Raw genomic sequence first — 15,888 nt, forward strand, 5'->3', positions numbered from 1 at the left:
ACCCCTATATACAACTATGTGATGTTGGAATATATAACTCGTAGGGTATGATGCTTTACTTTTTCAAAAATTTCAGTACTTCTAGTGAAATGAAATCTTTAGTTTTACGTCCTACGGTTATGCCGGTTAGGCTAAAGGAAACGGTGATGATGAGAAATGAATGAAATGGTGGAATGAAGAAAGTGGGAGGAAACGGGAGAACCCCGAGAAAACCCACGAGCATGGAGTTTGTCCACCACAAAGTCCACACGGCGCGATCTTGGATCAAACCAGGAACCCCATGCACCGGAGGTGAACGTCCTACCACTGAGCCACCGCGCCCCCACAGTACTTCTTGTGTACCCCTATAAATGCAATAAAGAACTAATGGCCATGTTTTTTTTGTTTTTTTTTACAAAAATATTCAATTAGAACTGGACAATTTACATAAAATTTGGAATCGACAAATGAAAACGGCACGTTTCTAGCACTTGTGGGTTCGAGGTCTCATTGTTGAAAGGATTGGAGACAAACATATAAAGTTTTCTGTGAGGAAAAACATATACGCGTAAATCTAGTATTTTAATATATAGATAATAATTGGAATAATTTTATTTTCGAGTGCTATTTTTTAATATTCGCAATATTGAAATTTTTGAACTTAAATTTTTCCCGTGTTTGAAAAAAAAAAAGATATCATTACTAGTAAAATTAACCTAATACAAACATATTTATTTTTTCATTTTTTCCAGAAAATCGAAAAAAACGTTTTTTTTTTTTTAAATACAGGTTCAAAATTTCCGGAAATTTGACAAAACTAGTTCAGATACACTTGTACTTTGCCCAGCATTAAACTCTGATCTTAGTTCCGACGCAGTTCGCCGCCTGTTCTGTTTTACCAATCTGCCCAGACTAGAACGTTCGACATCTGTAATGAGGTGGGGGCACCCAACCCCTCGACATTTGGACGTCTTTTCCCCTTGGTTTCGCCACTTGCTGAAGACAATCACCACGGCACTCCTCGAACACCTGACAAGTCCTGCAGTTTCCGAAATACTCGTGCCGAGTGTTTCTGAGCGAGCACTTTCTTCAAAATAATATTAAAAATTATAGAAAAATTTTCGAGACATTCGAGTCGAGTCGAGATTTTTAGCAGCTGTCTCGACTCGACTCGAGTCTCGACTCGAAAATTCGAGTCGAGAAATACGTTTGTCTCGACTCGTCTCGAATTTTACAAAGTGTGTCTCGACTCGAATCTCGACTCGAATTCGAGTCGAGTCGAGTCGAGATTCGAGACATGTCTCGACTCGTGCGCATCCCTAAGTTTGATTTTCAACGTCCCACAATTATGCATCAAGGCTAAGGCACACGGTGATGACATGAATGATAAAGATAAAATTATGAAAATGAGAGGAAACTGGAGAACTCACGCACACAGTGTTTGTCAACCACAAAGCTGGAAAAGAAAGCAGGAACTCCACAGTCAGAGGTCAGCACTCTACCGCTGGGTCATCGCGGCCCATTTTTCTTTATCTCTCTAAAACGTAAAAAGAAAAAAAGTACACATATATAGGATTTCTACCGTTTTCTTTTCACCCACCAAATTCCCTTTTCTCAAAGACTGGAGTAACGCAAATACGCAAATAATGTTAATTCATTGAAGCTATTTGAAGTAGAATTCTGATCACAGCAAAGTGTAATCAATGTTAATCTGTATATCCGTGCTACAGTGGGTAGAACATTGCTACAGGAAGAATAACGAGTTAAAACAGAGCCTAGCTCAAGTTTCAGAAACGTATTTCTACGTACTCATAAGAAGCGATAACGTGTGATTACTTTTGTATTAATCCTTTATTACCTGCATATTTTTTCTTGAAAATAAATACAGATTTTGCTCTTAATAACTGTTTCTAATGACAATACACTATAAAGTACTACAGTGCCGTATTTAAGGGAGAGCTTTCGGGCTTAAACCCCCTGAAATTTTATTTACTATTTTAAAGGAAATGAAATTTTCACATTTCCAGGAATAAAGTTAGCAAAGTCCCCCGAAACAAAATCATAAATAGCACTGGGGGTACCAATAAAAACAAACAGCAAAATTTGAAAATTTCGTTTTGAAATTATATCAAGCGAAATTTACTATTTTATCATATTTTTGACGTATTAACATCTATATTTTCACAATTTTAAAGAATTTTTAAAGCAACAACAAACAATACATATTCTTTGAGCCATTACTATTTCATTTGATTTTGATGGACTATTGCTAGGCTTTCAGACGTCCCGAATTTACATAGTCTGCCCCCCTAGGAAAATAATGGGGTTTATATTGAAGCCCCTTTATATACTTATACACACCTAGTATTTTTACATTTCTATGTATTCTCTCATTAAATTTAGGAAAGAACAAAGGTATACGGAGATAGATGTGTCATATTTTTGGAAACGGTCAAACATATATCTATTGGTATAACCAAATTTTGCATTAGGCCTACATTACTAGTCCCCTCCAAAATTGTTCAAAACTCCAAATATCTCTGTTTTTCTGCAAAATATAAGTGAATATTGTTTGTGCACTATTTAAGAAATACCACTTTTATAAGTGGCTAAGATCCAACTAAAAGGTACATTTTCATAGAATGTCCTTTTTTAATACTGAAAATCTAGGAGCTCTAATTATGGAGCATATCTCCTTTACGGCTTTCCAGTTATTCCAATTGCTCGAGGTTGAAATCATGCTTTCTTCCAGAAAATTTTGTGTGTGGGAAGGGGATAGGAAAATGAAATTAAATATTTCAATTTTATGTCCCACTGTTATGCCGTGTAGACTAAAAGACACGGTCATGAAGAGAAATGAATGAAATGGCGGAATGAAGAAAGTAGGAGGAAACGGGAGAACACCAAGAAAATTAGCGCGCATGGTGTATGTTCACTACAAAGCGCACTTGGCGCGAGGTGGAATCCAACCAGGAACCTAATGCACCAGAGGGAAGAGAAGAGAGGGATCAACATGTGAAGGGGCTTCACTGAAACACCATTTTGGTAAAGAAGGTACCCTATGCAACAGTGACATGTAATCCCAATGTAAATTATCTTAGCTCTGAGTGCGGGAAACTTCAGAATGTCCCGTACTCGTAGCATATTAACCGTTTTCTAAAGAATGCCTATCCCAAATAACTTCGTACCAAGTAGCTAACACGTATACTTTCCGTGAGTGTTGTCCTGGGTTCGGTTCTCAGTAAGGATATTTTGAATCAGATACACAACAAAGATGGAACTGATGACGAATTTTGTAACCCGTTATTTGGAAGTAATCTGACTCATGACCCACCAGAAATGTGATCCGGACAGACCCGACTCACCCAACCCAGAGATGACGGAGCATTGTTATACACAGAGAGAGTATGTATTTTTAACGAACACGACTATCTTCTCCATTTCTCTCTTCTCACAAAATATATATTTTTCGTTCTTATTGTGTGTGTCTGTATGTGTCAAAACATTGCACTGAAAGTTAACTACCAGGGGCTCATTCTACCATTAAACCTTGCAAAATTAGCAAAGTGTAAAGTTTTCGGGTTGCAGAACTTAGATTAGTACTTTTAATTTTTATTATATTTGATAAGCCTGTTAATTTTGAGCTCTATCTGAATATGATTTATAATTTCACAACAGAATTTCATGCAGGTAATCAACCACTTGACATTCAATGGTGTATGCAAGATGACTTTGATATTTTAACTCTCTAGAAAAGTAGTGACTATTTAATTTCCACTTGTTATCCACATAGTTGCTATGTAGTTTTGTTGGATTAGTATAGTAGTGTCCAATTTTAAATCCCTACTAAGATAATATCTTGCACACACACAAACACAAGATCCACTATGAAATTATGAAAAAAGCTTATCCAGATTACCAATCGCATGGTAAGATCCACGACAATTATTTAACGCAGTGGAGACTACACTAAACTTTCGATATTGTAAAATAACTTGCAAAGAGAGCCATGGTTCGCAATATATACTTAATCTAAAATCAATTGTAATTACACATTCAAATAACAGTTTTTTAAAATACTTGTATTAATAAATATATGATTTTGAGCATAATTTTGCCCTTTTTTTCAACACAGAGGGAATGTATTTCAATTCACGTTGGCCAAGCTGGAGTTCAGATTGGAAGTTCCTGTTGGGAGTTATATTGTTTGGAACATGGAATTCAACCTGACGGAAGCATCCCTTCGGACAAAGTAGCTGGATCCGTTGATGACAGCTTCTCAACATTTTTTAGCCAGACAGAAGCAGGAAAGCAAGTCCCTCGAGCTGTTCATGTAGATCTTGAACCTACTGTTATAGGTAAGTTATAGTTGTGAGCATCTATCTTACATGTTACTATTACTGGTCGATTGCTCTCGTTTAAGCAGCGCTTCTCTGTGATTAGCGTTCTTTGGCGTCGATCCTCAGTTAAAGCAAATGCCCATTTGATTTAGATTTAATGTCAAACTGCACGTACGTATCTCATACAGCCTCAGTGCTGAAAGGGGATTTTAAACTCCAATCAATCTTCTATTAATAAGTTTCAAGCTTGGACATAATATAATAAAAATATTCAATTTAAAAGTGATACTAAACAACAGCGAACTATTTTTAGAGCTGTGAACACTGCATAAATCCGAAATAAGCGTAGCTTCAGCTAAGAGTGATGCCATATAAAGTGTAATGCAGTAAATAAATAAATTTACCCTGAGGTTTTATATAAGTCGAATACTAGTAAAGGTAATAAGGAGGATATAAAGTATGGCAGGCAAAGTCATATTTGCTTTTTTCAAACACTATTAGTCCTCCCCGCTGATCAAGTGGCTAGTACGTGTACAGAGGCCCACCCTAGGGGGATCCATCGGGTCCGGACATCCCGAAACTTCCTAATTGAACATACAAACCTTCCGTTTTATCGAGTGGATATCATAATATCTTCACAACTCTGATTCCATAAAATATATCTATATATCTCACTTTCTCTCCTAATCGCGCACTATACCAACGGATTGCTATGTTTATCAAATTAATATAACCCAGAATATATTTAATTGTTCTTATTAAGTACACTAATTGCCACAATCACTTGAGTGTCCTACTTCTGCCCGTATATCTCTCCGACTGCCTAGTAGAATTTTTTCTTAATTTACAGTGTATCCAATTAAAATATAATATTACAAATTCAGTTACTTCTTCTTCTTCTTCTTTTTTACATAGATATTAAGTTCTTCCAAATCTTAACACATCTAAATTCCTACAAAACACTAAAAATGTTTATGTCTGTACTTTAAGTACTGATGACTAGAACGAACAAGAAAATAGACCAAGGAGTTTTGTTTTCACCCCACTAAGGATCGTAGACTATTCTTGTATATACGAAATAACTAAGCATGTCTTTTACAAGTATCAAATGTCGGACAACAATTTGTTTTCAAAATTTATTTAACACTTTATGCAGTATACTTTCGAAACATACTGCGTTTTTTTTTTTTTTTTTTGCAATGTTTTAGTTAGTAGTTACGAAATTAGTGCCATTCTTCTTAATACCATTTATTCTTTTAAGTTTTGAGGAATGTATTAATTATGTATATATAATCCTAAATTTACACCATACCACAAAGCTGTGTAATGCTAAAATTCTCTGTTTCAGATGAGGTGAGAACTGGGCTCTATAAACAATTATTCCATCCTGACCAATTGATTTCAGGGAAGGAAGACGCAGCTAACAACTATGCTCGAGGTCACTACACTGTGGGTCGTGATGTCATTGAAGAAGTCTTGGATCGTATTCGCAAGATTTGTGATAAATGTGATGGTCTTCAAGGATTTCTGATCTTCAGGTCTTATGGAGGTGGCACTGGATCTGGTCTGTCATCTTTGCTGATTGAAAGACTGTGTACGAGTTATGGAAAGAAGTGTAAACTGGAATTTGGAGTATATCCTGCACCACAGGTAAAATTGATAGGAAAGATGAAATTTGTGTACATGATCTTGTTTAAAGGGCCTATACTATTATTTACATGCAGGAACTAGACTTGTAAACGAGAGGAGACGAGACTACCTCAACTCTGGTCCCGTGCGCATCCCTAGCAGAAACAAATCAGGCAAATTTAAATCTTTTCTGGCTGTTTAAAAATCATTATTTCAAACCAAATACTAAATTATCGTATACATACGTTACAGAACATAGAATTTAAACAGTGTTTGAGAGCAAGGTTTTAAAATAAGACTTCATATTCTGCTGTACCTCTAGTACATCAATCATAAGAATTAAAGAGGATCACAGTTCTAGAGTAGCATCACGTTTGAGGATTTTTTGGGTTTTCGTCTTACTATTTATCAATTGCTGCAACTTTTCTTTCTCATCGTAACTACTTAACACTCGTATTATACTCGATGTTACTACAACTAAAATAAAACTCAACTACCTTCTAATTTTATAAACACTGAAAAAAATTCATGCACAGCATATTGTTATTGTTCACTACAATTACAGACCAAAAGCATGAATGTGATTATTAGACTATTAAGTAATAGCACAATTGACAGATGACCAAAGAAATCTTTGTTTGAAATGATTTAAGGACCTTAAGGTTTTACTTCTGTTAGATTAGCCACTGACTTATTATAATTAAATATTGTAATTAAGGAATTCTCTTACGTATAGGGCCCTATTCTTCATTCTCAAATAAATTTAAAGGTTTCTTGTAGATATTTGGTACGTGCAAAAGTTCTACCCGTTTGTCATAGATCGTTAGTAAAAGGTGTTGTGAACGAATAGATGGCGCTCTAAGAGTTGTAGTTATGTTATCGAGAAAACTACTTCAGCAGCAGGTAATTAGTGGGCACTAGTGACTAGTAACTGGAGAGAATGTTGTGCCGATGAAACGGAGACCAATAAGTAACACATCAGATACTGTTTACTGTTTTGTGTTCGGTAAGGACAGTAGTGCGGCCTTGGCCTAGAGTAACATTAGGCAAGTATATGGTGAAGATGCAATTGATGAAAGGATATGTCGTCGTTGGTTTCGAGAATTCAGGGATAGCGACAGAAACTATCAAGATAACCACGGTTCAAGCGTCCATCAACGTTTGACGAAGAGGATCTGGGCTAAGCCATAAAAGTCAGTCTTAATCGAACTATAAACATTACAAGTACACACAACAGTGGAAAGAGGACATATGGCACTGGATTTTAGCATAAAGTTCGATCGTTGACCTCCTCATCAGATGAGTGCAACTCAAGAGAAAGGTAAATCACGACATGTTTTCTTTTGCTTTCCCGTTACAAAAATGACCTCTACTTGACAGAAGACTCTCTGTCGTGTTTCAGAACTGCTTCCATCAACGTCCAAACAAAAACTTAATCCCAAGGCGTTGTCAAATGAGTTATGGGATGTTCAAGGCATAATTCATTAGGAGGTTCTGAAACCGAATCAGCATTAATGTGACCTTCTACTGTAAACAGATAGATAGACTACAGGAATCATTGCGGTTGAAGAACCCAGGCCTTGTCAATCTCAAGGGATCATTATAGAACATGATAACCCTGAGCCACATACTGCTGCCATGACGTTAGACATTCATGGACTTCGGTTGGGATATTTTACCCCATCTGCCCTATTTCCAGACTTCACCTCTACAGATTTCCACCTTTTTCACCTTTACAAACCTTCTTCACGGGGAAACATTTGCTGATGAGGTGGATGTGAAAATTACCTTAAGTGAGTTCTTCAACTCCAAACCTGCGGAATTTTATCAGCGTGAGATTCATCTTCTACCTGATAGATGGCAAGAGGTCATTGATCATACTGGTGATTATACACAGTCTTAAGTGAGTTACACTTCTATATGCATACCAGTCACGAGTAGAGCTTTTGCATGCATCCAATACATTATGTTTTAATGATTGCAATCAAGCAATCCAGGGAAAGTTTATACAGGTATGACTGTAAACATGTAAATCGAGAAAGAATTGGTATTTAAAACTTCAAGAACAACACGATTCTATATAAGTAGAACCTTTGAAATGTTTCGAAGAATATTCTTGATTTGAAAAGAAACTAATACAAAACTTTTCAACACTTTAAATTCTAAACATTCCTGCTTGATATTTAAACGTGATTGTCCTAAAAATTTATCTGAACCTTTCTCAAAATATAAAAAATGGCTTTGATTTCAGCTTCGTAGTTTTAGCAATATTGTTTAAGGGATGAGTAGAAAGTTTCGATTATGCGAAAATATTAATGCACTAAACTATGAAAGGGGCCTATAGTTTTGGATTTTAAATAATCTTTAAAGAGCCGACAAAGAAGGCAGATTCAAAAGTAAGTCAAAATTACGAAATTGCTCATTGGATAATTTTATATAGAATTTATGTAAAGTTATCTTAGTCATATAAAAGTGTGGAAATTATGTGAAACTTGTTTGAGTAATTAGGAATTAAATTATTCCAGATGTCAACATCTGTAGTTGAACCATATAATGCTGTCTTCACGACACACACTACCTTGACACAATCCGACTGTGCTTTCATGGTTGACAATGAAGCCATCTACGACATGTGCAAGGCCAAGCTGAACATCGAACGCCCATCTTATTCCAATTTGAATCGTCTAATTGCTCAGGTGGTATCTTCCATCACGGCTTCTCTTCGATTTGAAGGAGCACTAAATGTGGATTTAACCGAATTTCAGACCAACTTGGTCCCATTTCCTCGTATTCATTTTCCATTGGCCAGCTATGCCCCTGTAGTCAGCAGCGAGCGTGCTTTCCACGATCAACTGACAGTAGCAGAGATCACCAGCTCTTGCTTTGAGCCTCTGAACCAGATGGTGAAGTGTGACACTAGGAGCGGAAAATACATGGCTTGCTGTCTCTTGTACAGAGGAGATGTAGTTCCAAAGGATGTCAATGCTGCGATTGCAGCTATCAAGAATAAACGGTGTGTCCATTTTGTAGACTGGTGTCCAACAGGATTTAAGGTAAGGTCTTATCTACAATGAACGCTTTTATTAGTCTATTTTTCTGTTTGATGGTTTCTTAGATACAAATCTTCCAATTTAATTTCACGTACTTCCATAGCTAGAGCACCAAGGTTTTGTAAAATACGTAAACACGACGACAGTGGAATGTTTTTACATTAGTTTTGCTGTAGCCTATCGTTTTAATGTACAAATTAATTGTTACAAATGTGTTTAGATTAGGTACACGTACGCAATGTCAGTTAATTATGCATTATTTTCAGTGGATGACAAAGAGGTGCTGATTTAATACCTTTATCTGGTGCCTCTAACAGAAACGTTAGGAAGTATTGTCTTTCTCCTAGTGTTCTTTCACCCATTCGAAGCCAAGTATTTTTCAGTTAAGGAAGTTAGGACTAAAGAATTGATTTCAGGCTGTTGAATAAAGACTAAAAAATAAATAATAACCTAAGAAAAAGTTTTGAGAACAAAGTTCTTATAAATGCACTTAAAAGGGCATAATATTTTCGGTGGGCAAGCTAAACGATGGTGATTTACGTTAAAAGCAATTTGATATTTAAGTGGCTTTTCTGTTATCGACCATCATCCCTCATATCTATAAAACATTTTGCACTCGCCCAACTATTTTACTCTTAGTAGCATATGTTCATTATACCCCATCATTAACATTATTTTCCCCTTTCTAGTGCATTTTATAAAAACTTACCTTTTAAAAGTTTTTCTTTTTTAAATAAAATTTTCAATAGTTATATTATTTCTGCTCTTTATTACTTCAACTCCAGGCATACTCTTCACAAGAATCAATATTTTTGTCATGAATTGGATATCTGAAAGATAGACTAAATCTATTGTTCCCTATTAAGAAATCAAAATATCATACCAGAAGTATGTATTGTGATACAAACAACAGATGCTGAAAATTAAGATTTTGAGATAGTTTCACTCTACATCACATACAATGTGAAACGCTTCATTCATTAACAATCATCAGTTAAATTTTATCGATCATTCTCACAATAGTGAGCATAGTTGTTTACTTTCTAGCACAAACTGGAAAGCTTGATAAGAAATTCTGACTGTCATGTATTTTGTTCGAAGTAGCTCAGCACTTGCTCATTGTAATATATCAATATCCATGTTAATAGTGTAACCAAAAAATACAAATCCAAAATTAGAGTTAAACATTTAATTACCATATTTGTGCTCTCTTCAGTACACGTTGCTTTATCTCTAGATTTTTGTGAGTACCTAGCCTGAAATATTAGGCAGGCTTAGAACCGATAAATAAAGAGCTTCATTCTTCGTTGGAGTGCTAGTATCTTGTAATTTTACAGATAGACTAGAATATTATGTTTTAATAGAAATTGCCAAGAATCTTCAACAACAAAACACACGATAAATAGAAAGTAAGTGTAAGGAAGGTGTAGAATATAAAGGAAAACTTTTCACACATACATACGTATTTTATTAAATTTCTATTATATTTTCAACTGTTGAGCTACAAATGTTGCCAATGGAATATTGCTTAAGAAGGTGTTTCGAAAATAAATACGAGAAATTCGAGTCTTTCAAACAGTTGCATACGACAAATACTCCTTCTTGTGGAAATAATTTACTATGTTACTGTATATAGAAAAATGGTTTGGCTGAGAACGTTAGGCACGGCCTTAAACAACAAGGTGAAACGTAATATTAACGAAATATTTTAGTATATATGCTTGTCTCATTTCATTTTTCATTTGTTTTAAAATACTTATTTTCTTACTATTCAAAGGAATTACCTTTTTCTTGCAAATAAGAATTGTGTATGACTTATATCCAAGATTTATTCGAATTTCTTCAACATTTACTTAAATCTGATTTAGGAAGAATGTTCCAAACGTCTATCATTCGGTTAAGATGTAAATTTTTATATTAGGTAAACAAACTGTAATGTTTGCTAAGTCTTCAATGATTAGATAACTCGTGAACAGGACGATCTCTTTCATGTTCTTTGGGAGGTCACGGTGTCTCAGTTGTAGAGCACTTACCTCTGATGAGCGGGTTTCCTGTTTCGATCCCTCGCCATTAAGTTTATGGTGGACAACAACATGTCCGTGGCTTTTCTAGGTGTACTCTCCTTTCCTCCCATATTCTCATTCCACCAATTCTTCCATCATTATTCACTTGCCAAGATCGTTGTCTCCCTTAGCCTAAAGGGTATAATCGTGAGATGTTAAACTGAAAGATTTCATTTCTTTCATGTTATTTTATTCTGATACTATAATGTTACTTTTTGTCATAACACCTGCAAAGAAACCTGCTAAACTCATGTTGCATAGTGGATTTACAAAGAAACTTCTATAACCTACGGAATTTTTTTTAGAGTTTTTCGGATATCATAAGTTGATTTAATGACAAGTTGTGTGGGGGGCAGTGGTGGCTCAGTGGTAGAGCTTTCACCTCTCGTGCATGTGGTCCTTGGTTCGATCCCAGCGCGTGCCAAGTGAACTTTGGGGTGGACAAAAACCGTGTGCGTGGGTTTTCTCTCGGTTCTCCCGTTTCCTCCCACTCTCTTCATCATTCATACATTTCCTCATTTCTCAACATCATCATCTCTTTTAGTATAGCCGGCAATTAGCGTGGGACGTAAAACTTAAAGATTTCATTTCATTTTTAGTAACTTGTGGTAGTGAAGAAAGCCTGATTTTACTTTAACCTTTTTAGTTTCAGTGTGTAGGGTTAGCTATCGACTCTCTCTCTCTCTCTCTTTTTTTTTTTTTTTTTTTTTTTTTTACCTGTTGATATATTTGTGACAAAATAAAAATCATAGAATCAAAGAACATAAAATATATGATGAATAACTCTACTGCAACAGCATTATCTAAATATTAGACTAGGCGAGCGTTACACATGTCTGCTGAAGTAATGGAAAAAAAACAATGTTTTCAACTGAAGGATAGATGTGCTACAAAGATAATAAACACTAGAAGATTAGACCAAAAAATATGTTGGGAAATTTGGATGAAATAGGGCACAAATTACTTAGATATAGATAATTTTTGACTGCTAGAATTAAAAAAATAATTAAAAAATATCAAATGTAAATTTTTAACAAAGAATGTTTTTTAAAAAATGCCTTGTTTTTAAAGGATTTTCAATGCAAATGAGAAAAGAAATCCCGTGAACATACACGGAAATGGTAGGAAGATGACTTGCGATTGCAATTGTTGCAAATTTGCATATTTATTTATATTTGTAACCAATTACTGTACATTCATTATTCAAGGGACAGGAGATTGAATTCCGGGATTTTAACTGTACAAGTGAACAAAAATTTCCTTAAGGACAAGCCGTAATACTCCTAATTAGATCCGCCCAAACCGGGACAGTTGGGAACCCTACTGTAATATTATAACAAACAATCAAATCAGTATTCTTAACACACTCACTGGCGTACTTCTAATTTATTTTACTGTTAACACTCACTCGCTGGCGTACTTCTCTCCATTTTATTTTACTCTTAACACTCACTCATTGGTGTACTGCTCTCCAGTTTATTTACTCTTAACACTCACTCACTGGCGCACTTCTCTCCAATTTATTTTACTCTTAACACTCACTCGTTCGTGTATTTCTCTCCAATTTATTTTACTCATAAATAAGTAAGTTTTTAAAAACTCTCTTCGACTTCCAGGTTTGGTTCAAAACGTGTTTCCTATGATTAATGCATTATGCTATTTTCTTATTGCCATAACATCTCACTTTTTGAATGTTTCTAATTAGTTGTTTACTCATATAATTCTTAAGCCTTACTCTAATTTTGACAGGTGGGCATCAACTATCAGCCTCCGACAGTGGTTCCAGACAGCGATTTGGCCAAAGTAAATCGAGCGGTGTGTATGTTGAGCAACACGACAGCCATTGCGGAAGCCTTTAGTAAACTTAACACTAAGTTTGATCTGATGTACGGTAAGCGTGCCTTTGTTCATTGGTATGTGTCTGAAGGAATGGAGGAAGGAGAGTTTGGTGAAGCAAGACACGATCTCGCAACCCTTGAGATGGACTTCGAGGAGATGGAGAGAAGCGGCCACGCTGGCGATGATGATGAGTACTAAACACTAGTTGGAAACATTTCGTCTTCAAGACCGTTGTTTATCGGAAATTACTAATCGGCAACATCAGAGGAGACTTGTTCTGTCAGCGTAAAAGAATCGAAATAAAACAAAATCAGGGAAAAAATAAAATGTAAAGTGCTGCGTTTATATGCTATGATTCAACAAAATGAATTTTCAATTTTAAAAAAATCGATTTCTATTTAAAATGAGTACTATTAATTGTATATATTTCTATATATCAGCAAATAAAATTTTCAGAATCGTAAGTATTATGAAATTCTGCAAGTACAGCATTAGTGCGAAATCAATTATTTTTTAAGTTTAATTTCCCACCGTTCTCTCTCTAAGGCTAAAGAAGGCGGATTATTTATGAAAGTGAATAATTGTGAAAGTATTTTAGTTTCCCTAACGGGAATTGAACTCCGGACCTCGTGCACTAAAAGAGCACACACTAGCCACTATAGGTAAGCAATTGATTAATCCGAAAAACTATGTTAGGAAAAGTATGTCGTACAGGTAAAATTGTAAGTGGGTAGTTCGTTGGCGCATATGTATCTAAGGTGGTCAGTGGGATAGATGTGTCTTGAGAAATAGTATCCAAGGTGATGAGTATCTGTAGAGCTTATAACAAAACAATAGCCCTAGTGACAGAAAACATTGAGCATTGGATAAGATTGTCACCGAGGAGCGTATAGAACGAATGTGGCAGAGATGATTGAAGGACTTAAGGAGCCTATGGAACCAATCACAGTCCGACGCGAATTGCAATACATAACAACACTTGGAGAGTTCACCTTCTGGCACCACATCCAGCACTCCGACGAACAGCACCTCAGGAAGATTGGCACATGCCAACCATCGCCTGATCTATAGAATGCCCCGACCACCATAACAAGTGCCCGACATGACTCCAACGCAAGAACCTGCGACAGTGGCGGTTCTGAAACGTAAAAAACGCTATCAACCACGACAGGAAGCCCACTACAAATAGAAGACAAGGGCAAAAGCCCGTAACTTCAATCCCAAAATCGACAAAACAAAACTCGAACTGAAACTGGTTACATTTTCTTAACCGGTAATCACCGGCAACAACGCTTTGGCGCGTTCAAAATGATGCTGAGTACATGCAAGCAGACCACAAGTAATTGGAAACATATGGTGCAATGAGTCTCTTTTCATCTTGTTTCCAACAACAGGTTATATATATACATGGCGAACGACCGGAAAAGATTATGCTCCGATATGTCTTTTCCGTATCACAGAACATAGCAGTGGTTCTTTGACACTGTGGTCAGCGATTGTCTGGTATTCTGTGGTCCTGTGATTACGCTCACAGGACGCATTACTAACGCTGATTATGTGGACATTTTTGGTCGTCAATAAGAAACTATGATTCAGATATTTCCGACAAATGACATAATTCACCACAATTGCAATGCACCAATTGACCCTGCTGGAATCGTTAAGGCTAGGTTCCATAAAACTAAACTCCAATCTGGCATACCTAATCCAGAGATTTCAATATTATTGAACAAATTGGACAGTTTCACATCTCAGAATCTGCAGTAGGCATCCTTCTCCCTCCCTACCGATAGAACTGAGTGCTGCAGTGCATGGTAATGGTAAGCAGTAAAAGTATCTCCTTCTTACTGCTAAAACTCCATTAAATCGAGTCCAGTATTTTTGCTGGTATCACATACGTCTGGCAGATGTAACCCAACTTACACCGAAGCAGGAGATGACAGATGGAAAGATTGTGGAACATTGAAACATGCTTTTGCTGTGCATTTGATACACGGAAAATGTCTCCAATTTAAGATTAATCTGTAATGTTTGGAGCATGTTGTCCAATGAGTGTCATATACCAATGACATTATAATCCGTTGTGTGTGTATAACATCTTATTTTACTACATACTACGTGCGAGAAGAAAGAAAGAAAAAGCATTGATTATACATGAGTTACAAAATGATTGAAATTAACTGAAAATATCAAATCTTAAACAATTGAAGGAAATATGTTTGTAAATCTTTGTCTCCATTCATGAACCTACTACAATTCCCATCAATCTATTAGTTCGAACATCTCTTTCCTTCTCCACAGGACAAGATCTTGCATATCACACTGAGTGTAAGCTGAAATCGAAACTGAAGCATATTAAAAATTTAAGACCCGTCTCGATTCGAATCCGGGCCACCAGTTTAGGAATACAATGGGATAAACATAAACATTTACCTACCACTTACCGACCACTTACTTGATGATGCACAAAAACTGTTAGCTAGTTGAAAACATTTCGAGTAAGACTAGTCCAGTATAAAGGGACGATCTATAGTTGAGTTATTCATTATTTCCTTATTCAACGCAGAAACAGGTTGAACAGGCCTTCCCCAATGAGGAAACTTCCTTAAGTTGAGGCTGAGATTTTAATGATGTTCTCACAGCCTAGGAAGAAGAAAATTTCTTGTGTTCCCTTTGTCCAGAAAATCCACATGAATAACACCCTTCATGTCTCAGAAGACACTTGCCATGATCTTTCCAGCGGATACCTGCGTTTTTCTTTTCTTGGGCGGCGGGGAACTTTTATGCCGCCACTCCATGCTGATTCTTTTGGTCTCTGGTGTTGAATTGTGCAACCATGTTTCATCACACGCGATGATGGATTGCAACAATTTATCACCTTCGACTCGAAACCGATTCAGAAGCTGTTAACAGACCGTTATGCGTGTCCACTTCTGATCAAATGTCAGCTGGCAGGAAACCTACTTTACACAGATTTTGCGGAAGCGT

At 36.2% G+C, this 15,888-nt stretch overlaps 1 protein-coding gene across 1 annotated transcript in view; it reads left to right on the forward strand.

Moving 5' to 3' along the window:
* The window catches only part of LOC145688416 (tubulin alpha-1C chain-like), a 32,794-nt gene extending 19,430 nt beyond the window's left edge, over positions 1-13,364 (forward strand). Inside the window, exons 2-5 of the mRNA XM_081762629.1 lie at positions 4,115-4,337; positions 5,668-5,969; positions 8,474-9,001; positions 12,811-13,364. Coding sequence (XP_081618755.1) covers positions 4,115-4,337; positions 5,668-5,969; positions 8,474-9,001; positions 12,811-13,098 — 1,341 coding nt within the window. The 3' untranslated portion in view covers positions 13,099-13,364. The remainder of the gene's footprint in view (positions 1-4,114; positions 4,338-5,667; positions 5,970-8,473; positions 9,002-12,810) is intronic.
* Positions 13,365-15,888: the final 2,524 nt, after the last annotated feature.

This window comes from Thermobia domestica, chromosome 1, assembly GCF_964235325.1.
Source record: "Thermobia domestica chromosome 1, izTheDome1.hap1.1, whole genome shotgun sequence".
NCBI classification, from domain to species: Eukaryota; Metazoa; Arthropoda; class Insecta; order Zygentoma; family Lepismatidae; genus Thermobia; species Thermobia domestica.